The sequence below is a fragment of the Doryrhamphus excisus genome, linkage group LG15, assembly GCF_037039965.1.
Source record: "Doryrhamphus excisus strain RoL-2023G ecotype Guam linkage group LG15, RoL_Dexc_Guam_v1.1, whole genome shotgun sequence".
NCBI classification, from domain to species: Eukaryota; Metazoa; Chordata; class Actinopteri; order Syngnathiformes; family Syngnathidae; genus Doryrhamphus; species Doryrhamphus excisus.
The window spans coordinates 6,254,695-6,279,466 of NC_136371.1; the positions used below are offsets into that span (position 1 = coordinate 6,254,695).

At 40.8% G+C, this 24,772-nt stretch overlaps 5 protein-coding genes across 8 annotated transcripts; 3 read left to right on the forward strand and 2 right to left on the reverse strand.

Moving 5' to 3' along the window:
• Positions 1 to 144: 144 nt before the first annotated feature.
• Positions 145 to 1,183, forward strand: snrpg (small nuclear ribonucleoprotein polypeptide G). The gene is made up of 4 exons (XM_058051713.2): positions 145 to 294; positions 493 to 515; positions 635 to 759; positions 1,008 to 1,183. Exons 1-4 carry the CDS (start codon positions 263 to 265, stop codon positions 1,056 to 1,058), a joined length of 231 nt encoding a protein of 76 aa, XP_057907696.1. The 5' UTR covers positions 145 to 262; the 3' UTR covers positions 1,059 to 1,183.
• An 870-nt stretch (positions 1,184 to 2,053) lies between these two features.
• On the forward strand, positions 2,054 to 7,375 carry plpbp (pyridoxal phosphate binding protein). Its single transcript, XM_078796633.1, has 8 exons — positions 2,054 to 2,202; positions 2,714 to 2,821; positions 3,061 to 3,096; positions 4,360 to 4,435; positions 4,515 to 4,655; positions 4,738 to 4,880; positions 6,066 to 6,164; positions 6,838 to 7,375. Exons 1-8 carry the CDS (start codon positions 2,113 to 2,115, stop codon positions 7,015 to 7,017), a joined length of 873 nt encoding a protein of 290 aa, XP_078652759.1. The 5' UTR covers positions 2,054 to 2,112; the 3' UTR covers positions 7,018 to 7,375.
• A 263-nt stretch (positions 7,376 to 7,638) lies between these two features.
• tmed4 (transmembrane p24 trafficking protein 4) lies at positions 7,639 to 10,047 on the reverse strand. The gene is made up of 5 exons (XM_058051432.2): positions 9,847 to 10,047; positions 9,142 to 9,242; positions 8,930 to 9,055; positions 8,613 to 8,759; positions 7,639 to 8,549 (listed from the first exon to the last, which is right to left on the reverse strand). Exons 1-5 carry the CDS (start codon positions 9,983 to 9,985, stop codon positions 8,400 to 8,402), a joined length of 663 nt encoding a protein of 220 aa, XP_057907415.2. The 5' UTR covers positions 9,986 to 10,047; the 3' UTR covers positions 7,639 to 8,399.
• A 112-nt stretch (positions 10,048 to 10,159) lies between these two features.
• LOC131104354 (transmembrane emp24 domain-containing protein 4-like) lies at positions 10,160 to 15,066 on the reverse strand. The gene is made up of 5 exons (XM_058051431.2): positions 14,848 to 15,066; positions 13,886 to 13,986; positions 12,049 to 12,174; positions 11,288 to 11,434; positions 10,160 to 11,224 (listed from the first exon to the last, which is right to left on the reverse strand). Exons 1-5 carry the CDS (start codon positions 14,981 to 14,983, stop codon positions 11,021 to 11,023), a joined length of 714 nt encoding a protein of 237 aa, XP_057907414.2. The 5' UTR covers positions 14,984 to 15,066; the 3' UTR covers positions 10,160 to 11,020.
• A 419-nt stretch (positions 15,067 to 15,485) lies between these two features.
• ikbkg (inhibitor of nuclear factor kappa B kinase regulatory subunit gamma) lies at positions 15,486 to 24,391 on the forward strand. 4 transcript variants are annotated; one of them, XM_078796529.1, is made up of 14 exons: positions 15,486 to 15,832; positions 16,373 to 16,513; positions 16,841 to 17,100; positions 17,393 to 17,467; positions 17,978 to 18,163; positions 18,232 to 18,293; positions 18,871 to 18,918; positions 19,945 to 20,142; positions 21,308 to 21,460; positions 21,714 to 21,786; positions 21,866 to 22,000; positions 22,527 to 22,663; positions 23,041 to 23,117; positions 24,070 to 24,391. In XM_078796529.1, the coding sequence occupies exons 2-14, from the start codon at positions 16,375 to 16,377 to the stop codon at positions 24,258 to 24,260; spliced, it is 1,734 nt and encodes a 577-aa protein (XP_078652655.1). In that variant the 5' UTR covers positions 15,486 to 15,832; positions 16,373 to 16,374; the 3' UTR covers positions 24,261 to 24,391. The 4 variants fall into 4 exon arrangements, with proteins under 4 accessions (XP_078652655.1, XP_078652656.1, XP_057907410.2 ...); XM_078796530.1 differs by lacking the exon at positions 15,486 to 15,832 and adding an exon at positions 16,114 to 16,193; XM_058051427.2 differs by lacking the exon at positions 15,486 to 15,832 and adding an exon at positions 16,123 to 16,265.
• Positions 24,392 to 24,772: the final 381 nt, after the last annotated feature.

A 24,772-nucleotide genomic window follows, 5' to 3' on the forward strand; every position in this document is an offset into this window, starting at 1 on the left:
ATAAACTTGTTAAGTATGAAATGAACGGGAAATGTGAACAAGCAGTTAATAGTATGCTCTCGTTTGACTATTTCCCCAACTGCGTCAGCTATAGCGAGGTAAGGTAGTGCTCGATTAAATCCAGTAGGGGGCAGCCATTCAAATTGAATTTAGAAGAAGAAACAAGAACTTCCGGTTCCTCACTACACGTTTCCTTCGGCGGGTCTGTCTAACGAAAAGGCAACGATCGTCCGTATTTAGCGGTGAAGAATCAAAAGAAAAAATGAGCAAAGCACACCCCCCAGAGCTGAAAAAGTAAGTTATTTCAAAAGCAACATTCACATCTCATTTTGCCACACGGGTGTGTTTGTAATTGGCTAACAATGGCCGTATCGCGCGCACGTTGTTTTCAGTTACCCTGAAACAAGCTAGCAGTTGTTAGCCTATACGTTGTCTTAGCATCTGTAATCTCTGAGATCTTAATATAACTATTCAATTATGTTTTTATTACAGGTTCATGGACAAGAAGCTTTCATGTGAGTACTCACCGTCGCTTTTACTTCAACAGCCACAACTGATTATGCACTAATACGAACCCAATTACACTGTATCGCTGTAGAATAATAACAATGGTGTTTTTATATGTTGCCTTTAGTAAAGTTGAACGGAGGCAGACACGTGCAAGGCATCCTTCGAGGATTTGACCCCTTTATGAATCTTGTGGTGGATGACTGTCTGGAAATGGGACCAGGGGGACAACAGCATACCATCGGCATGGTGGTCAGTATATCTTTCACTGTTAAGTGTTAAATTAGCTATCACCATTAGAACCAAAACCATATTTGCATGCTTTAACTCTGTGACTCTCACCCTGGTACAGTACAATGGTAATAAAATGTTGCTGTGCTGTTTTTTTAAGAGGCTAACCTGGAGTATCAGTAAAAGGGGAGTTCCTTCAAGGATGACTACAATACTTCTTGAAAAAAGATTACTGTTGGAGAGCTAAATTGTTTGTTTTTATGTTGTAGGTCATCAGAGGCAACAGCATCATCATGTTAGAGGCCTTGGAGAGAGTCTGAGATGAAACAGGAGGGCCTGTCTGTTTTGATTCTAATGGGTTTTTTTATACTTTTTGTTCAACAAGTAAAATGACTGTTTTGTGTAAAAGGAAAGGCTTGTTTGTGAATAAAAACATTCATTTGTACTATGTGTGCTAGTGTTGAATTGTCAGTTAACTTGCCTCGCTTCTTCGCATAGTAATTTAATTTTACCTTGCCATGACTGTAGTGTAGTATATTTTCGCTTAAATCTGTATTTGTTTTCATCCATGTTCACTTTGTCAGGAACAAAAATGCATTTCTCATGGATCAGGATGTGCTACAGCTAATTCTCGTAAATCCAGCGTTCTAGCCGGATCACTGCATTTAAAAGTGATTGTATCAAATGAAATGTATGTAGAATTCCTATGAAGCTGATACAAAAGCCAAGTGTATCCCATTTAGAAGTTTTGTGTCCAATCGTTTTCCTTGTAGATTTATATACAAGGCAAGGCGCCAAAATGTTCCTGAAATTTAATTCATTTTATATTTACTTATGATATGGACTTACAGGAGCTTGTATTTCTACGCGTGAAATACAGTAATATACAGTGCTAGCATACTATAGCCGCTTAATTTCCTCGTTGTCTACTTCCCTTTTTGTTCAGATTGGGTGGTTAGAGTCACGTGACTACCCATGCTGTATCTGGTCTTAAAGGGGAAAGAACATAGCATACCGGCACACAAAAATACATTTTCTTTTTTTTCATCGACATGGGTAAAATTACGTTGGTTATTGTTGTACATTTTAGTAACTGTTTATCACCCAGGCCTAATTTTATGTTGTGAAGAGTTGATATCTAAAGTGTCGATATTTTAGTTGACTGAACTATAATTATTTTCATTGCCTAATCCTTCTGCATAACTTTCTGCGTCAATTATTTTTCTGTTGTATTACATAAAATAGATTATTGTTATATTGGTGTGAATGAATTGTAGTTTAACCGGAAACCAGCTTCCCGTTCCGATTGTATTTTATTTTGAAAGGTGATTGTCGTCACATGAGACGTAGCACGCTGCAGCCTCTTGACTTAATATGTGGAGAGTAGCAATGTCGGAGGAGGTAGGCAAGGCGCTACAGTCCGTGGTGGAGCGAGTGAACCAGGCGGCGTCACGGCGGCCCAAGGTAAGGTTAGAACACGGGGACTTCTGCCCCAAAACACCGCTGATGTAAAGCCTCGGACGCCGGTGTTGAACGTGGTGCGTTTGAAACACGATCTGTTATGTAAGGTTGTCAAACAGGCAACCTTTGGATGCGAGAGAGTGGGTCTCATAACATAATGCGTGGTCTATTCCTGGCTCCTTTATGCTGTGTCTGCATGCATCGTAATATCGTGCACGTTTGTGTATTTGTAGGCTACTATTTACTATGTCTGGAACACAACAACATTTCACCATGCTGTTCCCTCTTCTCATCAAGTGTGCTATTTCTGGCCAAAGCATGGTGCTTCTAATATTATCACACAATGCAATCTTTATACATAAAATAAACACATTGTTCAATCACAAACCTTCTGACAGTGACAGTTAATAATGACTATTATGATCTTTGTCAAGTCTGATTCAGGAGTTGTTGTTATATTGGATTCTATTAATTGATATGACAAAAAAATGACAGGATGTTGTTTTTCTTTCAGACATTACCAGATGTGCCGCCCCGCCTGGTCGCAGTCAGCAAAACCAAACCTCCAGAGATGGTGGTGGAAGCTTACAGACAAGGACAGCGTAACTTTGGGGAAAATTATGTGAGTATATTGTATGTGTGCTGATGTTTCTCTAATACAGGAGGTTATCAAAGACATCCCTGTCAATGTCAACAAGGAAGTGAGGATGCAGGTGATTGGTTAGGGAGTTGACATGCCCATTTCGGCACTGCTCAGGGTCAAATTTGATTGGTTAGGAAGAGTTCATGTGGGGAAATGATGCGATCACCGCATCTCAAAATCTCCCTGGTGTAAACTACATGCTTGTGTCTCAACACCAGGTTAATGAACTTCTGGACAAAGCTTCAGATCCTGTGGTGAGTTGACACGTTTTCTACAGTGGGGTGGTTAAAGGGTTTGTCTGTTTCCTGATATATTCTCCCGCTCAAATGTTCAGATCATCAAAAGTCAATGACAACAAAACTACAAAACATCATGTCTAACAGTAAAATATGGTGGAGGTAGTGTGATGGTTCAACTTTGTTCAGTTGTTTTGGTTATGGTTTTATTTCATTTGAACATGCATCAGATTACAATTGAATGCATCACATAATCAGTTCACAGTTCCACATGTCCAAAAGGAGTAGGAAGAAGCAAAGCTTATTAAATCCTACCCCACCATCTGGTACTTTTACAATCAGTAACTGTTACATTTGTTCACTTCCTGCTGTCCATAATACAGTTTAAGGTTTTTTTTTTGTTTTTTTTTATAATGCACCTCGTACCGAAGTACAAGGTGATATGACCATCCAATGACATAATGGGTACCATAGTAAGTGTCAATATAGTGATATATATAGCACATCATGACTGGTTCAAGACTCTTCATCCTTGTATTTAGCAAACATCAACTGCTTGTATTGTTTCTTGAATTGGCTCATCGTTGTGCATTGTTTGAGGTCCTTACTCAATCCATTCCATAGTTTGATTCCACATACTGAAATGCTATGGCTTTTTAACGTAGTAAGTATTTTGACATTGACTAATATTCAAATTTGTTCAATGTTATCAAAAACCAAGACATCAGAAAAAGGGCAAATACTGTCTTCCTGTTTTATAAATCATCTTCCTTTTAGATTTTAGAATCATGCCCAGAAATCAAGTGGCATTTCATCGGTCATCTACAGAAGAATTGCCACAAGATGGCAATCAAGTCGAAATTTGAGTGAGCATGCCTTGATGAGGGGTGGGCAAGGGTGGAAGAAATTAAAACAGACCGCGTTCGCAGGAAGCACGAAATCCAAAGAAATATAGCTGGAATAGGTGCAGATTCTGGAAGATCTAGAATGCTTGCTTTGCTGGTTATTGTGTGTAGCTGCTCTATAGGAGTCCACAACTCAACACAAAGGCAGAAAAATGAGCATAATTTAATAAACATGAGACTTGCTTGAGGACAAGTTAGAATGGAAATACTTTGTGTAGCATAAGCACAGCCATGCTACCGATTATTATTATTAATGGTAAAGATAATATTATGTGGTTGATGAACAATCTCTTTGTTTTGTTGTTTGCAAATTTGTTCAATGTTAGCAAAAGCCAAGACATCAGAAATAATAATTTATAAATCATCTTTCTTTTAGATTTTAGAATCATGCCCAGAAATCAAGTGGCATTTCATCGGTCATCTACAGAAGAATAATGTCAACAAACTTTTGGGTGAGTCAGTGCAAGCTGGCCTGCTAACAACCACATGTTTAGAAAGGTACACCAGGTTTGGTCTTCTTCCTCTCCCCAGGCGTGCCCAACTTGTTCCTGGTGGAGACGGTCGATTCGGCCAAACTAGCCGATAAGGTCAACAACTCTTGGCAGCGCATCAGAGGAGCGAGCACACAGAGGTTAAAGATCATGGTGCAGCTCAACACCAGCGGCGAACAGAGTTTGTGTTGACTCCAGCGTTGCATTTTCGAACCAGATTTGAATAGTGTGTGTTCACACGCTGTTTTACATGCAAACTGTAGGTAAACACGGCCTCCCGCCGGAGGAGACCGTCGACACTGTGAAGCACATCATGTCTAAATGCTCCGCCCTGCAGTTCTCAGGACTTATGACCATTGGGCGCTACGGCTACAACCTCACCCTGGGCCCAAATCCAGACTTCCAGGTACAAACAAACATTATGATTTTTTTTCAGGCTGTTTAGAATCTTGTTAGGATTAAATCCACAGCGGTCGAGTGGTTAGCGCGCAGACCTCACAGCTAGGAGACCAGGGTTCAATTCCACCCTCGGCCATCTCTGTGTGGAGTTTGCATGTTCTCCCTGTGCATGTGTGGGTTTTCCTCCGGGTACTCCGGTTTCCTCCCACATTCCAAAAACATGCTAGGTTAATTGGCGACTCCAAATTGTCCATAGGTATGAATGTGAGTGTGAATGGTTGTTTGCCTATATGTGCCCTGTGATTTGGCTGGCGACCAGTCCAGGGTGTACCCCGCCTCTCGCCCGAAAGACAGCTAGGATAGGCTCCAGCACCCCCCGCGACCCTCGCGAGGGGTGAGCGGTAGAAAATGAATGAATGAATAATCATCATTTGCAAATATTATGTCAATAGTATACATGGACCCAAATATTCCAATTGCATTTGGTTTATTTGCTCAAACGGAAAGAATTGAACAGGGATGGAATATTCCTTTAACCAATCCGATTGAGGTATCTTGTGCCCGCTCAAACAGAAAGTTGTCAGGGTGCCGCCTTCTTCGTGGTGTTTTTTTTCTTCTGTTGTTTATTGGCGGTTGGCAAGCAACTTTCGTGTGCATTACTGCCATCTGTGAAACAGAATTTAAACCCTTCTATACTTTATTTTTTCTATACTAAAGTTTGTTTTTGATTCAAACTAAATTTCAAGACTGGACAGACGAAAAACTGGCAATATGGAGTTATTCCAACAAGTGAAAGAAAAACTCGGGGAAGCCGGTATCACGTGATGTTGATGTTTACGTTTTACTGGGCATGCCCTATCGACTATTCTGTTTGATTTTCACGGCGCATGTAGACAAGAGATTGGAATATTCCTTTCTATGGATACCATTGTTTCCTGAAAGGTCATTCGGAAAGAGAAAAAGTGGTCATGTAAAAACGTGGCTACTGTGGAGTGTCTGTGGCGTAAAGACTGGCAGAGCAATGTAATATTGGTCCGTGTGGCAACACCTACCTTGTTCCTCCCATAGACTTATTGATGCACGTGTGAGGTTGTGGTGACATTTTGTAACATTTTTGGTTAGTGGTGTGCCCGTGCCGTGGGTCAAAAAAGGTTGAAAAACACTGCACTAAAGTATGTTTACTTCCATGTAGATGCTTCTGACTCAGCGGCAGGAGGTTTGTGATGGTCTGAAGCTGCCACTGCAGGAGGTGGAGCTAAGCATGGGTATGTCCACAGACTTCGAACATGCGGTGAGTAGCAAACTCTTTTTGCTTGATGTCTTGTCGTGTAATAGCATTTTAACGCTGCGTCAAAGCACTCCCAAGAGCCGCCACAAGATATGCAATCAAGTAGAAATTTGAGTGGGCGTGCTTTGATGAGGGGTGGGCATGGGTGGAAGAAATTAAAACAGACCGTGTTCGCGGGAAGCACGAAATCCAAAGAAATATAGCTGGAATAGGTGCAGGTTCTGGAAGATCTAGAAAGCTTTCTTTGCTGGTTATTGTGTGTAGCGGCTCTATAGGAGTCCACAACTCAACACACAGGCAGAAAAATGAGTATAATAAGGATCGTAAACATTAGACTTGCTTGAGGACGAGTTAGAATGGAAATACTTTGTGTAGCATAAGCACAGCCATGCTACCGATTATTATTAATGGTAAAGATATTATGTGGTTGATAGGTATGAATGTGAGTGTGAATGGTTGTTTGTCTATATGTGCCCTGTGATTGGCTGGCAACCAGTCCAGGGTGTACCCCGCCTCTTGCTCGAAGACAGCTGGGATAGGCTCCAGCACCCCCGTGACCCTCATGAGGAATAAGCGGTAGAAAATGAATGAATGAATGAACAATCTCTTTGTTTTGTTGTTTGCAAAAACAAACGTAGTAGGAAGTTTGCTACATTGCAGTGCTGCTGTGTTGCAGATCGAGGTGGGGTCCACTAACGTGCGCGTGGGAAGCATCATCTTCGGCAATAGGGAATATCCCAACAGCGCAGCAAACACTCCAGTTCCCAGTCCCGCTCCCAGCCCTGAGAAAACCTCCAAACTGGTGTCAGAAGAGGCCGCCAAGAAAATGCAGCACCTCACAGTATCTGAACACTAACAACTCTCATCTGCTACATTCGTAAGAGAAATAATGAAACTTTTCATCTTGTGAAAGTAACAGCGGTACAGAAGACTCCTCACACAAGTGGAATCATTTTTTTTTTTGGGGTGGGGGGGTCTTTTAGTCACTAAAAAAAATAGTTCCATTTAACAGGTGTTGCTAACCTTTGGTACTTTGAGCTGTGCTACAAGATAGACCAACCATTTCAGGTAATTTGTCGCGTTGTACTTTTTTTTTTTATCAGTCTAACCCAACGTGCTTGACTGTCTCACGTCAACGTACCTTTTTGTTGTGCAGGTGAAACAAATACTTGATTTAATAAATCACTTAGCGTTTATGAGGACTTTTCATGCAATTAGTGTTTGTTTTTTGTGGTACTCTTCTCCGTTCTCTGCCTCCTTAGCCAAGAGTGAATTATAGAATGAGATGATGTGGAGATGAAAGGCAGTCTATGCTAAATTTCTGCAAGTCTCCACAAAAAATGTCATAGACTTTCAATATTTAGCGTCTTGCTCTGAACTGTAAAATACCTGGAGTTGCTGGGTATGATGTAGTGACTTAAAAAAAGATGGAAGCAATTGTCTTTACAAAGCTCAGGGAGGTGACATCCACACGACATCAATGCTGGAACATTTTATGGCAATTCCACATTTCTTCATGAAGATAATGTCTGACAGTAGTGCATCAAGAAGCGGACATTTTCACAAAATAAGAGAAAAATCTCAATCAACAACCCATACATGCATGACTGAAGCCTTCAGTATTAAACTGGATGAACTGTACTTGTATACAGAATATGGTCACATTCCAATAATAAATAAAGCCTGGCACCCAAACATCCATGTTTAAAGCCCCTTATATCACATCACGAAAAACCTCATGAACACCAAGTAAATGAATGCTAGCTCCAATAAAGCAATACAATAAGAAAAATCTCACAGTTCTTTGACATTTATAAATATTGTTACAATATTGGAAAAAAAATCTCCAATGTTCTTGCAACTACAAGAATCACGGGGTGTGGCTATGTGTGAACAAACATTCTATAAAATTATAAACTTATCATTCATTTAGTGTCTAAATAAGGGACGACGTGTTGGCAATGGTGAAGCCAATGGTTACCAGTGACGAAACCCCACTCGAAATGAAAGATGGGTGTCATTGTGTTGCGTATCTGCTGCTGTACAACCAAAAGATGTGCACGGATGTCAGGCAAATACAACAAACGAGAAAGGCAACTGGGATGTTGTACTAAAACTCCCTTCATCATCCATGGCCGACAAAAAGTCACCTGAATTCTTGGAGGGAGGTGGAGGGGGGGGGGGGGCAAGGCTTCGTTCCAGTCATTCAAGTCTGTCTGTCTCCTCTCCACACTCCGGTTAAACCAGTTTCTTAGCTTCAAAAAAGCTCTTGAGGTGCTTCATCTGCCATATGCCCGTCATGATGAGAATAATCGTCTGGGCGATGGACCACCAGAGGACGCGTTGGTTGGTGCTCTCGCTGGTCATACGGAAGCGTTCCTCTCGATACTACGCAAAGACAACGTTCAGCTACTTGGGCCCGCAGAAAGTACACTTTTAAATGTTACTCACCCTCTGGTAATTTTGTTCCTTCTGGATTTGTTCCACCTGATCCAGAAGCTGTCTGGCACGAAGCTGCAACTCAGTCAGTTTGTCCTTTGCTGCAATTTCAGGGTAATTATTGGTGTGTTCTCCAACCTGGATATCCAGGTGCACTCTCTGCAACATTGCAAATCAGGCATTTCAAGGGATGAATGTGTGAATGTACTGGTGTAGATTATTTATTGTCTACAATAATGTGAGCACACGGTAAAAACAAACAAAAAAAAAACAGGTCTGGCATCCTTGCTTTATCAAAGTGCCCCGTATTCCGACAACTAAGGTCCTACCAGTTTCCCTCCAGCAAACAGAGCCATCTTCGTAGAGTTGGAGTGCAGACAAATCTGATGTTCTCCAGGTGTATGAGATGTGAAGGTGAACCGGCCATCAGATCCGTATTGACGAGACAGGATGACCTGAAAGTGTCAAAGAAAAGCAAGTCTTTACATTTTCTCTATATGTACTGGAACGTATTTTTAGAGCCACGGCATTCCATACACACCCTTGCATCTGGATCCTTGATTTCAACATGCATTCCAAGACCAGGAGTGGACGGGAGGAAGGAATTGGTCTGTTTGTCCCAAAGCTGAGTTTTGTACTTTCCTGTAAAGAGACACAAGTTATTACAATATAAACCGATGATGACATAAATAACTGCCACTGCATATTAATAAGAGCAACAGTACTTTTTGGGACATAAAGATGCTGTACAAAGTAATGAGGGGTAAAGAAATATCCTGTCGCGTTTTTAATAAAATTAACTTTTCTACAGAAAATACCCTTACTTTATAATTGCTGGTTATAGAGTTTCCTCATTTCATTTCACTGTGGAAATATTACACTGTAGCTGCTGCAAACTCAACCGTGTTATTATCGAACATAACCTATACTTTTAATATATGCCTACAGCATATATTTCTTTGACTCTACAACTTAGTTAGTTTCAACAAGTACCAAAAGTAAACATTTTTCTGACATATTGAAGTATGAGTAATACTGAGCAGCACCGCGTTTACAGCGTTTTACTTAATATACGTCAGATTGATAATTCACGTCTCTAAAATGAAATGTAGTGGAACGGATAGTTTGTATTCCGTTCTTTAAACTGTGAAATGGGAAAATGGGAGATATTCGACGCCTTGAATGGAACCGGCTGACAGCGTATATAGCTAGCTAGCTTTCTTAAGCTAACGTGCCGACGTCTTACCGATAACCATGGTCTCGTCTGGAATTTCTTCAATGAAACATTTTTTCTCAGTCTCTCCTATGTGAAAGTAGAGTGCGTAACCTGGATAAATACACACTGCTAGCAAAATTACTCCAGCTGTAGCGACAGATAGCATCATGAGGCTTCCTCCAAATTAGCCAAAAGCACAGTCAGTGTAGCTATGACCAAGCAACGTCATCACCCAATGCGAAACAAGGAAGAGTTGTAGAGTCTAATTTCGCCCTGATTTTTGTATCTCCCAAGTTGTATCAAAGTCGACGAGAACATCGAATATTCAAAACAATATCTTTTATTGAAAACAACTTTATGTATTCGTAAATATCACAATGTACATTGCAAAAAACTGTTATATCAATGCTAGAAATTAATAAAATGGCTTGTGTAATACATAGTATGAAAATATAATTTTGATAAATACAAATGAAATCATAAATTGCTTCTTTAAAAAAATACATTACAATCAAATCCACGGTCAAGACCTCAAAACTATCAGATTGGTCAATATTTTTGTAGTAGTTCATCCCATGCTTGTTTTGGGTTTGAGGAAGTTCTGCCTGAGAGTCCAAAAGCGGGGTTGACAGGTATGTTGAAACCAAGGAGTCTAGAGTTACAATGACTTCCGTATTATGACCCGCGCAGGTTTGGCCGCCATGATGGTGAGCAAGATCCAGAAACAATACATTGTAAATTGTAATTGCTCTAATAAACGATTCAAAAGACCTGGATTTATCTTTTTTCAGATTCCCCCCAAAACAAGCACAGGTATGTGTCTTAACAACATAGATTAATAGCACTGTTTAAAGTTGCTTAAAGTGCATATGGTTTGGGACTACCAAACATCACAGCTTAAAATTTGTTTATCTGGGTGATTAGTTGAATTCATGGCAAGTCAATGATAAGAATGATTTAGACTATAGTCTATCAAATGTATTAGCAATGTCATTACTGAAATAAATGTTGTAATGTGTAATGATTTCCAGTTAAATATGTACTGAGGATATGAGTAATAATAGACCACAGTCTACCACGAAACAGCAATCATTTATACATTTCTGAATAGGCAGGAAAAATGACCAAGTGAGATTGCTGACAATCTAATCTTGGAAACCTCGTTTGTGTTGCCCTTGCCTTTAGATTCTATTGCCACATGACGTTAATAGTCATTTGGAGAATCAATATTAATAAAATAAACCTGTTCCTCATCTTCAAAGACACTTTTCTGGTGTTTTTTCAGCCATACGTCTGTGATGATGAGAGTTAGCATCTGTGCGATGGACCACAAGATCAGGGTGATGGACCACCAGCGGACGCGTTGGTTGGTGCTCTCGCTGATCATACGGAAGTGCTTCTCTCGAAACTAGGAAAAGACAACATTCAGCCACCGTAGCACAAAAGAATGCAGTTTTTAAGTGTTACTCACCCTCTGGTAATTTTGCTCCTTCTGGATCTGTTCTACCTGATCCCGAAGCTGTCTTACATGCAGCTGCAGCTCAGTCAGATTGTCCACGGCTGCAATATTTGTGTAGTTATTGGTATGTTCTCCAACCTGAATATCCAGGTGCAGTCTCTGCAACATAGCAGGCAAGCAGGTGGTTCAAGGGCTGAATGTGGACTTGTGCTGGACATATTCACATCAGTACACTTTGATTATTGTACTACTGTGTCTGCTAAGGCAAAATGATACTGTATATTTCCCATTGTAAATGCAACATTACATTCAGCCACCTCATGCTCACAAACAACCATAGAGACTGAAACTATTGAAATGCTGAAATACTTCTACTTGGAATTAGATTTAAAAAAATCCGACCTGAGAGTGTGGACAAAACTTCAACATTTACATCTGCCAGTGTGACTGCAATGTATGTGAAGAGGTTAGATTTGCCCTGTCGATGTGATTCCCAGTAAATAAAAGGTGCATAGACCACTAAATAAAACTATGTCAAACTAAGTGCAGTGAGGGGAGTAATGGCAATGGTATCTACATTTAACCTGACAGATCAAATGGTCAGTCTCGTCCAACTAAATGGTATGGAATATCCAATCAATCAAAGTTGGTGTATATTGTATGTCATTGTTTATGCCTTAGTGACAAAAGTCAGGTCTGGCAGCTTTGCTTTATCATTAGCATCATTTATAATTGCTTTATCAGTACCCCTATGCCAGCAACTAAGGTCCTACCAGTTTCCCTCCAGAAAAGAGTTCTGTCTTTGTAGCATTAGAGTGCAGACAGATGTTGTGTTCTCCAGGAGTATGAGATGTGAAGATGAACCGGCCATCAGATCCATACTGACGAGACAGGATGACCTGAAAGGGCCAGAGAAAGTCAAATCCTTAGATTTTCTCTATACTGTATGTACTGGAGCTGTGTTTGACAGCCACATCTCCTGTTTAAGCATTTCATACATACAGTGAAGAAAATAAGTATTTGAACACCCTGCTATTTTGATATTTCTCCCACTTAGAAATCATGGAGGGGTCTGAAATTTTCATCGTAGGTGCATGTCCACTGTGAGAGAGATAAACTAAAAAGAAAAATCCAGAAATCACAATGCATGATTTTTTAACAATTTATTTGTGTGATACAGCTGCTAATAAGTATTTGAACACCTGTGTATCATCTAGAATTCTGACCCTGAAAGACCTGTTAGTCTGCCCATTAGAAGTCCACCTGCACTCCATGTATCATCCTGAATCAGATGCACCTGTTTGAGGTCGTTAGCTGCATAAAGACACCTGTCCACCCCATACAATCAGTAAGACTTTAACTTGTAACATGGCGAAGACCAAAGAGCTGTCCAAAGACACCAGAGACAAAATTGTACACCTCCACAAGGCTGGAAAGGGCTACGGAGCAATTACCAAGCAGCTTGGTGAAAAAAGGTCCACTGTTGGAGCTATCATTAGAAAATGGAAGAAGCTAAACATGGCGGTCAATCTCAATCGGAGTGGAGCCCCATGCAAGATATCACCTCGTGGGGTCTCAATGATTCTAAGAAAGGTGAGGAATCAGCCCAGAACTACACGACAGGACTTGGTCAATGACCTGAAAAGAGCTGGGACCACCGTTTCCAAGGTTACTGTAGGTAATACACTAAGACGTCATGATGTGAAATCATGCATGGCACGAAAGGTTCCCCTGCTTAAACCAGCACATGTCAAGGCCCGTCTTAAGTTTGCATATGACCATTTGGATGATACAGAGGAGTCATGGGAGAAAGTTTTATGGTCAGATGAGACCAAAATAGAACTTTTTGGTCATAATTCCAATAAGCGTGTTTGGAGGAAGAAGAATGAAGAGTACAATACGAAGAACACCATCCCTACTGTGAAGCATGGGGGTGGTAGCATCATGCTTTGGGGGTGTTTTTCTGCACATGGGACAGGACGAGTGCACTGCATTAAAGAGAGGATGACTGGGGCCGTGTATTGTGAGATTTTGGGGAACAACCTCCTTCCCTCTGTCAGAGCATTGAAGATGGGTCGTGGCTGGGTCTTCCAACACGACAACGACCCGAAGCACACAGCCAGGAAAACCAAGGAGTGGCTCCGTAAGAAGCATATCAAGGTTCTAGCATGGCCCAGCCAGTCTCCAGACCTGAACCCAATCGAAAATCTTTGGAGGGAGCTCAAACTCCGTGTTTCTCAGCGACAGCCCAGAAACCTGACTGATCTAGAGAAGATCTGTGTGGAGGAGTGGGCCAAGATCCCTCCTGCAGTGTGTGCAAACCTGGTGAAAAACTACAGGAAACGTTTGACCTCTGTAATAGCAAACAAAGGCTACTGTACCAAATATTAACATTCATTTTCTCAGGTGTTCAAATACTTATTTGCAGCTGTATCACACAAATAAATTGTTAAAAAATCATGCATTGTGATTTCTGGATTTTTCTTTTTAGTTTATCTCTCTCACAGTGGACATGCACCTACGATGAAATTTTCAGACCCCTCCATGATTTCTAAGTGGGAGAAATAGCAAAATAGCAGGGTGTTCAAATACTTATTTTCTTCACTGTACCTTTGAATCGGTATCCTTAATTTCAACATGCATTCCAATACTGGGGGCGGACTGGAGAAAAGAGTTGGTTGGTTTGTTCCAAAGCTGAGTTCTGTACTGACCTGTAAAGAGGCAAAAGTCATTATAGTGTAGTAGAATGGCCGCTTCCTCCCCATACTCACATGACAACAGTTCCACCGATCAAACCCAGATGAGGTGTATTCATGGGCTTTGGAAATCCAAACATCACAAAACACAGACAGTGTTGCCAACTTGGCGACTTTGTAGCTAAATCTGGCAACATTCTGGTTTTATAGAGCGGAATCTAAAACAGAAATTTGTCTTAATCGTCATTAAATGACTAATCATCACAATGAAGCCTCAATCGGACTCCGTTACCTACCTGCCAGTGTGTCAGAACATGCGATGGAGTAATGTGTTAAAAGTTTAACAAGTAGTCCTAAAGATAAAGGGTGGAGGCGAGTCCGGATGTAATTTTTACGTTGGAAATTAGCAATACTTAGCAATACTTTAAGAGGTAGTCGCCGGGATAAAATATTAAAATAATTTAATTGTTGTTGGCCAATTTAAAATAAAAAAAAATCAAGTTTAGACCAATAATCAAGTTTATGTATAGTTGTAAACATAATAAAGGTGTTTTTACTCACTTTTTTGTCTCTCCGAGGAGGTTAGGTTTTTTTTTCCCTACAGCATTTCTTATGTCATATGCAAATTAACCGATGACGTCATCTACCGACTTCTACCACCGCTGATGACGTCATCAACACTTACTGAGGAGTTGGCAACAGTGAAGACAAATCCTTCCTATATTAACTGATACTGTAAGCGCTCAACGGCACACGTATATTTGAATGTTTTTCACAATAACATGATTACTTTTCCTGATAACCTATATATATATAAGAAGAGGTAATTCCGTTCTGTAACTACTTTTTGAAAGTAATTTGCCCTGCACTGCTTACCGACAACTCTGGTGTCGTCTGGAATTTCTTCAATCAAGCATTTTTTCTCAGTCTCTCCTATGTGGAAGTAGAGTGCGTAACTTGAATGAATACAAACTGCTATCAAAATAACGCCAGCTGTTGGGATGACCAGCATATTGAAGCCTCTTCCACTACCTACCACACATTAGCTAAAAGTACACAGCGCCACTGTAGCTGTGACCAAGCGACGTCATCACCCAATGCGGAAAAGGGATGGGGATTTCCTGTATACAGTTTGCTTTTAATTTTCCCCTGAGTTTTGTCTCTCTTGAATTGTATCAAAGTCGATGAGGAGCAGGGTTCTAAATAATTAAATTTTAATGTTTGTAAAAACAACCATATGTATTAGAAAACATCACATTGCGCACTGCAAAACAGTTGTGTGTTATTAATGCTAACAATAACAATATGGAATGTGTGACATTGGCAGGAATTTCGTCAGGGAAGCACAAACAAAATTAATATTTCATGAATAAAAAAACAAATAATAAATTGGCTTTTGACAGATTTGTTTGAGTATTTCAGAGCATCTGCTTTATCATAATTGCTTTTGTTAATCCCAGATATGTTTGATAGCTTTATTGTTATTATTGAATTTAGGACCTTCTGCCTGAGAGCGTAAACACGGGGTTTACGTGTTCGTAACATGCTAACAACACTCTCTTCGTCATGGATTTGACAGTTAACTTCAACCCACGCATAACGTTTCAGGAAAACCTGAAAATATAGGAACAACCCAGTCGCTGAAGTATTCAAGGTTGACGCTGTCAATATCTATGGTTGTCAACAAGTGCTTGTGAGAGCCCAAATAATCATTTTCTAGCTAGCTGACCAAGCTAAGTTGCTAGCTGTGGAGCATTAGCCTGTGTAAGTGGCTACCTAGCTGGGTTCACTCTCAGGTTGTTAGCCAGCGACTGCTTGGCTGCCCGTTTGTCCGGATAACAACACTGGAAAATAATAAAAGGTAACACTGTATTTCATATCTGCTTATAAAAGGTATAATACATTTGATTTTGGTTTGTTAATTGTTTGTACATTGTATCAGTACCGTGTGGAAGCATGATAAATATCGAGCTGTATAACAAAACACGACTAATTCTCGTATTCAATAGACAGTGAAAATGTCGACTGTGTTAAATACATTTTACGCGATTAACATGCTTGAAAATAATAACAATAATAATAATAATAATAATGTGAACAGGCATTTTCACATCGTACGTCCCGCGTTTAGACCCATCCTTTTTGGATGACGTAATGTTTTCCTGCAGTAACCTACGAGGTTCTATCCATGTTCGTGTGGTACAGATGTTAGTGGCACAAAGGTATGGCACTCATGGACGGAACCGTTGTCATCGAAGGTTTCAAATGAAACTAAACGAACATGCTTGTGTCGGGTAACGTCCTTTGTTTGTATGAAGGAGATAGGCGCATATTGTGTGTGTGCATGTATCTACTGTTAGTGTGTGTTTATGTATATGTACTCATATACATGTGCTTCCAGGGATGGTGCAGCCCCAGCCTGACAGTCCACTGCAGTGGGACATGTCAGGAGAGGACAGTGGGGGGGCCCTCAGGGTCCCACCGGAGCTGGCAGGCAATGAAGTGGTGACCCGGTTGCTCGGAGACAATCAGCAACTCAGAGGTACTGTGTACTTGTGTGTGTGTGTATAGTGGATTACAAAAGATGTACACATAATTAATCATTATTGTGGCAGATGGCCTGCTTGTATTATAATCTGTCATATCACCAGACAATAGGGACAGTAAAATTACATCAATTTTCACCAGTTTTAATTGTATTCCTGTAAAACCATGAAAAAAATGAACATGCAACTTAGACCAGCATACTGGATTTTATTATTTATTTAATGTCTTTAAGGAATTGATGTGTTGACCTCTCACCTTTTATTGTAAAAATGAGTTTGTGTACATTTGTTTGACAACTTGCCCCTTTTTTCTCTTCACCCAGAGGCCTTGCGGCGGAGCAACCTAGCCTTGCGTCAGCGCTGTGAAGAGATGGAGGGCTGGCAGCGAAAGACACGGGAAGAGAGAGAATTTCTTAGCTGTCGTTTCCAGGAAGCCCGGGCCCTCGTAGAGAGGTTGGCTCAGGAGAACCACTCTCTACAGGGCCTGGTGAATGGGCCACCTTCCTTATCTAACCACTGCTGTAGCTCCAATCAGACCGAAGGGCCTATTCCAACCAAGAATGGACCCCTAGATGCATCGCAGGTTGGTTGGTTCATTAACTGAACTGAAAATCATCACCTGAATTACATGCATGCATCATTGGTTCAGCTTACCTCGAGGGAACCCCTGCAATATCTTACTAATGCTAATTAAATGCAGTATCTATGGCATACATTGCCAAGGGATGGCCATAGAGGGCTGACACAAGTTCCCTGCCTGCTGTACCTCAGAGACAGTGAATAAATAGAAACTAAAGCAACCCAACCATGCTATGGAATGCTACAATATTTAGAATATAAACAAGCAACATGTGAATTTGTTGTATGATTTTCAGACAGTGGACCAGCGGGACAGGAAGAGAGCAGAAGAAGCAGATCAGCACACACAGACAACTCCGCCGCGCAGCTTGGTAAGGTTTAATTGTAGATATTGACACCAGCGGCATGCAATGTTATTCTAATGTACAGTATAGAACACATCCATCCGTCTTCTATACCGCTTATCCTCACTAGGGTTGTGGGTATGTTTGCTGGAGCCTATCCCAGCTGTCTTTGGGCGAGAGGCGGGATACACCCTGGACTGGTCGCCAGTCAATCACGGGGCACATATAGACAAACAACCATTCACACTCACAATCATACCTATGGACAATTTGGAGCTCACATTCATACCTATGGACAATTTTGCCAATGAACAATGAACGCCAATGGCGTCGCCAAAGAACCGAACATGCATGTTTTTGGAATGTGGGAGGAAACCAGAGTACCAGGAGTAAACCAACACACACGCACAGGGAGAACATGCAAACTTCCCATGGAGAATCGAACCACATAATATAATATTGTATTTAGATAATCCTCCATTTTTGTTCTTTAGTAATATTTCCTCACACGGTCACATTGTACACCTCTCCCCACAGCCCGCCGAGGGTGGAAACGACTTCCTGCAAATACTGAACAGCCACAAAGAAAAGCTGGAAGAAGGTATGCAGGAGTTGAAAAAAAAGAATGAAGAGCTGGAGAGGGAGAGGGATGAGGGTGAAAAAGACAGAGAGCGAATGCGTCGCTGCATTGACCAGCTGTGGGCTAAACTGGCCCAGGCACAGGTAGGTAATTGACACAATTGTTTGATGGATCGTGTCATCCAAAAGGCTGACATGAATCTCTTTGATAGGCAAGCAATGCTCCGGAGGAGGTTGGTCAACATCGTTCTGAGGCCCAGCATTCATCTGACTGGTATAACATATTGTCCGCTCTCTCAAATTTCCATTGTTGGACTGCTAACACTACTAAATTCCCAGTGTGTCAACTGCAGCATGACTAAGTAACGCTGTTAAATTATCTCACTATAGATGCATTGTCTTCTTAAGCCTGTCATCTTAAAACGCATCCGCAAGGTTGTGAGCACATTCTCCTGCCAGGGTACAAGTCCTTGTGGTGGGAAGAATGACGAATAGCTCTCTTCTAATGACGAGTGCACCACCTTTTCTTCCTTTTCTGCTGCAACAACAAATAAATACAACACAATTACTCTTCTTCAAGATGTAAACAGGCAAATATTGCTATTCTGAAAGTGGAGTAAACAATGGCAAACTTCTTCCGCTCTAGCATAGTACCATAGTAGATGCAGTTTGGGAGCAGATACTGCACAGAGTAGAAAGACACACGGACTCTCAAGCTGATTTCTGCGTGGTTTGTTCTTGCAGAAAGTATAACCCAGCCTTTAGGCTTAGAGAGAGGTCTTCTTCTCCCAATCACAGCCTTATTTTGTATTTCCATCTCTCTCCTTCTTCTTCTTTGTTCCCTTTTCCAGCTCTAGCTTGGCTAAACTCACAGAACAGCTTCAGGCCACACAGGGCAGGTGAGCCCACAGCTCTGTGTGGCTTTTCTTTCTTTCACTAATATCCTCTCTGTTCAGTACTGTGGCTGTTGCTGACATGACTTGCCTATAACCTCTTTTGTCTGTTTTTTGCCAATGTGGTGTACAGTAGTTGTGAAAAATATATTTAGTTGTTAAAGGGGACCTATTACGCTCATTTCGTCCGTTTGTTGGGGAGTTCTAAAGAGCAGCTACACACGATACAAACGTAAAATAATTTATGGAACCGAGAAAAGAGGGCTTATAAACTGTACTATAGAGATGGTATTAAATTGGTCGATTATGTTGTAATTTCTCAAATCTTGGCGGGGTAAATATTGCTGTGTGTATAAGGCGTGTATTACATATCTAAAATGTTGGGATTGCGTAGTGACAGTCCCACTCCAAAGTGCTCCCAAGGACTTCCAGACTCCTGCTGAGCCCCAGTTTTGTAATTTTATCGTATACGAGCTGATAAGAAATGACTACCGGACTACACATGTTTAAAAAAAACTGATACACCGTTTGTGGTGAGAAAGCCATTAGCAATTCCAGACATCTGTGAGCTTGTACTTTGCATGCATACAGGTAAGACGCTCCTTGTATGCATACTCTGTAATGCTACACAGACATCTGCTTGCTTACACAAAATAAACACAGTTAGGACACTGATGAATTGTTACTGACAGCCTGCGCTTCTGACTCTTCAACATGACCAAATAACGTTGGAAAGCCATCAGCCTTCAATAACAGTTTGGCGGATAGTCCAGCTTTGCCCATGTTCACAAAACAGCCCTATATTTTTCTCTTCACCTGGAATCTGCAACTCCAACCACTTCTTTAGGCAAGTTAGCTGTCCTTCAAACCTGAACAAATATTTCCAATTACATTTATAGGTCAGAGGATTAGCCATATAGAAAATGGATGCATGGTAAAAGTGGAAAAAGCGTAATAGAGCTCCTTTAAACAAAAAGGCTTTATTATACAGAATTATTCCAAATTAATCACAAGTCTGTCTTTAATTGATAGGTATCGTGAGCTGGAGGAGAAACTTGACTACCTGCAGAAGAGTTCTGCTCAGCGAGACAGAACTGAGGCCCTTCTCAAGCAAAAAGACAAGGACTGTGAGGCTCTGAAAGCTCAGGCAACTTCCCTTTTAGCAGAACTGAATGAGCGGCAGAGCTCCCTCGACAAAAGCGAGCATGAACGCAAAATGCTAGAGGACAAGTAAGTATCCACTGCCTAAAAATGATACAGTGGAATCTTGGTTAGCGTATTTAATTTGTTCTAGAAGGTCTGCCTATAACCGAGACATACGCTAACCGACTAAATTTTTCCCATAAGAAATAATGTAAATCCAATTAACTTGTTCCAGAAAGCCAAAGGTGTTAACACAAAACATGTTTTTGTAGTTTCACAAGTATAGTTTGACATGCAGAAAACTATTAAAAAATGGCAACAGATACTTATAAAGGACGAATGAAAGGGATAAATGAACATTTAAGTTTACTTTTACTTTCATTCAATACGTGATTCTTGAGGATTCTCCCCAAAGACACAATGTGACAGCAAGATCAACCATCACCACCACCTTCCTGACACAGCAGTCTTCAAATGAATGCAAAAGTAACATTAAGTGTCCATTTAGACCTTTCATTCGCACATTCACTTCACCAGTTTCAGTGTTTACTGATGGGATAGTGAAAGTAAACATGACTATGAAACTACCTCAGCATAGAAATCCGACCAGAACTCGGCGCAGGAAGTAGGTATTGAGTTGCTGGGTTTCATACAATTTCATTCAACCTATCCCAGCTGTCTTCGGGCGAGAGGCGGGGTACACCCTGGACTGGTCGCCAGTCAATCACAGGGCACATATAGACAAACAACCATTCACACTCACATTCATACCTATGGACAATTTGGAGTCGCCAATTAACCTAGCATGTTTTTGGAATGTGGCAGGAAACCGAAGTACCCGGAATAAAACCCACGCATGCACGGGGAAACATGCAAACTCCACACAGAGATGGCCGAGGGTGGAATTGAACCCTGGTCTCCTTGCTGTGAGGTCTGCACGCTAACCACTTGATCACAGTGCCGCCCCATACAATTTCATGTTAAAAAAAATCTGAACTATCCCTTTAATAAAGAAGGGGTTTTTTTCTGAATGAAAAAAAAAATTAGGAATATAGCTGGACGCGGTGTATTAAGACGCTTGCCATATTGTACATATTGAACCAGAGAATGCATACAAACAAAGGTGCAAGTTTTCAACCTTAAAAAAAAAAAAACATGGTAAGTGGGGGACGGATGCTATCCGAGGTTCCACTGTATTTAAAAATGAGTCTCCATGTGCTTATTTATGTTACTTTTCTGTACCTGTGTGTAGGCTGTGTAGTAAGGTGAAAGCCCTGCAGGTGGCAGAACAAGAACTGGAGCAGCAGAGGAGTCAGCATCACGTGAATATGGACAAACTTCTGTTGCAGATTCAGAGCTTGGAGCAAGCACTGAAGGCCGAGAGACATGTTGTCACAGAGGAAAAGTGGGGCAACACACACACACACGTCTTCACTATTGTTACTAGGAGAATTCATTATAATGTGTTTCTTTTTCATCTAACTCACGGTTATGAAAACTGCCTTTATTGCTAATTTACAAGTACGATTATTGTTATTACTATGGTGAGCTATGACTATTTTGTGACCAATTCTGTTATTTATATAAATTGTTACTGAATGATTACTTTGGTATAATTCACTCAATAGTGCCCTTTTGTTTCCATTCTTATTTCTTAGAAAAAAACTGACACAGCTTCAGCATGCCTACACGTGTCTCTTTAGAGACTATGATTCTAAACTGAAGAGTGAGGTAAAAATACATTTAATGACTGATTAACTCCCACCCAAACAGGTTCGTAACTTAACTTTTATGGGGTTCCTGTTTTCAGGGAGGAGATTTGTGCAGCCGACTAGAGGAAGCAGAGAGAGCACTCGCCCTAAAGCAGGACCTGATTGACAAGCTGAAAGAGGAGGCAGAGCAACAAAAAGGCTCACTGGAAACCGTTCCTGTCCTCACTGCACAGGTATGGTTGCTGGGTGACATGAGGATCAAAAATACAAACTGCTTCCTGCAATGTTTGTCTCATCAACTGAGCAGACATGCAGTCTGTGCACAACTCAACGATCATATTACTATAAATGATCGGTTAGTTTTGCATTCCTGTAAGTGTGTCACACATGACTGCATTGTTTTCACTGATTCGACACATTGTTATAAGCTATCAAATGCAAATGTTACTTTACTTCGGATGGGGTTCTTCATCAGTTCATTAAAAGTGCAACAGAATGCAACACATTGACTTCATCTATTGACTTCCTGTAATGAAGATATTTGGCAGTGATTCTGTTGTATACTGAAGTAGCTATACTATACTTTGTGTGGTTATCAGTCTGAACACGATTGCTGGTCAACATGAGACAACCTTACATTTCTAAATACTTGTGTAAGGAAATAAGAAAAAATGCAAGTGTGGGCCTATTATACTTTTTCCACTTTTCTAACCCTAAACCTGTCGTATGTGAGTCACTTGTCATTGCTTTTGTTTTCAGGCTGAGATCTACAAGGCAGACTTTCTAGCAGAACGAGAAGCAAGGGAAAAGCTGAACCAGAAAAAAGAGGAACTGCAGGATCAGTTAACTCAAGCCGTGGCTGAGATTGACAGGCTCAAACAGGAAGCAACATCCCGGTAAATGTTTTTTATAAAAAATTTGCTCTTCCAATATCATATAGTCAAATGCATAAAGTCTGCTTAACTCCTCTGTGAATCTGGTCATGAGGAGGAGACAGTTGTCGCCCTGTAAGCAGTGACTGTATACAAATTCCATTTGAGGAAGTCAAGGATCTTCCTTTATGATTGTTAGTGATCCAGATGTTGTCCCTGTGGCCTGAATTAATATGATGTTGTACCAGAATCTGGAGGAGAGATGATGTTTACAGCAGCGGCCAAGCAGGCATCTTGGTACATAGTCAAGATTAGATCTGGCCCTGTTATGTTGAAAAAGAAATATTTGATTGGCAAATTGGCATTTAAGCAAATTCATGAAGAATCTTGAACTGTTTCAGGGCACGTATGGAGCAAATGAAGCTAAGACACCAGGAGGACTTTACGGCACGAGTCTCACATATTCCACCTCCACAAGGTACATCACTGACAAGCTATGGTATGCTAACAGAGGGTGAACTAAAAAAAAGTTTAGTTGCTTTTCACACATTTTAGCACTTGACAATGGTGGTTTGCTTTAATAGAGAAAATGTAATGTGTATTTGAACCTAAGTAAAGCAACTATTTAGCAATAATAGAAAGGAGCCATATAAGCAAAAACAAATAGACGCAGTGAACATTGACATGGTGAATGAAAAAATATATTTCTGCAAATCAGAACATTATAAATATACAGCATAAGGTGGCGAGAAACACTTCAATATTGAATTAAGCAAAGTTTGTTCTTGATCAAAAATCACTTCATACTTTTTACTGCTCTTTGGTTTTACGTAGATATAGAGTAATAATTGGAAAAGCAATCTGCACTTGCTAAATGTACTGCTAAAAACAGATCAGTGAGGATAATGCATAATGCCGCGTGTAGAGGATATACAAAGGCCACAAAATTAATTAATATTTCCGGCTGCACGGTAGACGAGTGATTAGCGCGCAGGCCTTACAGCTAGGAGACCCGAGTTCAATTCCACCTTCGGCCATGTTCTCCCCGTGCATGCGTGGGTTTTCTCAGGGTTTCCTCCCATATTCTAAAAACATGCTAGGTTAATTGGCGACTCCAAATTGTCCATAGGCACAAATGTGAGTGTGAATGGTTATTGTCTATATGTGCCCTGTGATTGGCTGGCGACCAGTCCAGGGTGTACCCCGCCTCTTGCCCGAAGACAGCTGGAATAGGCTATCACTTTTCTATGTATTAAAAAAAAATCGCATATGGACAACAGGAAGTGAATAGATGTACTGCAACAGATTCCTACTTCCTACTCCCTTTGGACATGTGGAACTGTGAATCGAATTGTGTGAAGTATTTCTTTGAAACTCATACGCATTTTCAACTAAAATAAAACCATTACCATCATTTAACCTTTTCTCAGGTGGATTTTCTGCTGGAGCTTTCAATACGGCACCCCCTCCATCATTGTACCGCAGTCAAGCTTTGGTGCAGGTCGGTGATCAAGGAGCAGCAGGAGTTGAGGATCTGCCAGATTTATGTTGTCCAAAGTGCCAGTACCAGGCTCCAGATATGGACACCCTGCAAATTCATGTCATGGACTGTATACAGTAACCGATGCAGAGTTCATCTTGCCATGAAACCACAATACACATACACTGACCAGCCGTATCATTATAATCCTTTGTAGGTGAATTGAATGACATTTTTTACAATTAACACTTTTTCTTCAAAGTGGATCTGTGCAAGAGAAGGACAACCAGTGATGCAACAACAGGGTAATAATGGTTGATAAGGGTAATTGATATCTTGGCAGCAGCTAATTTCCCATGTTGTTGGAATCCCCAGAAGGGTGCTGAAGCATAAATTCCTACAATAAAGTTCACGCTGGTTCTAATAGTGAATGGGGGGGTCAGAACGGTTGACAGCGTAGTTGATGGTCCAAAGTGCCTCCAGTAGTCAGCTTCAGAACTAGACAATGTTGTGATGAGTCTTGTTTTCTCTTACAAAAACCGGTTAATATCTGCATTGTGATGCTTTTTAAAAAAATGCAATTCCGGGGTTTTGTCATTTATATGATTGTCATTTGGCAATTGTACCCTACAGAATGATTTGCACACAAAGTA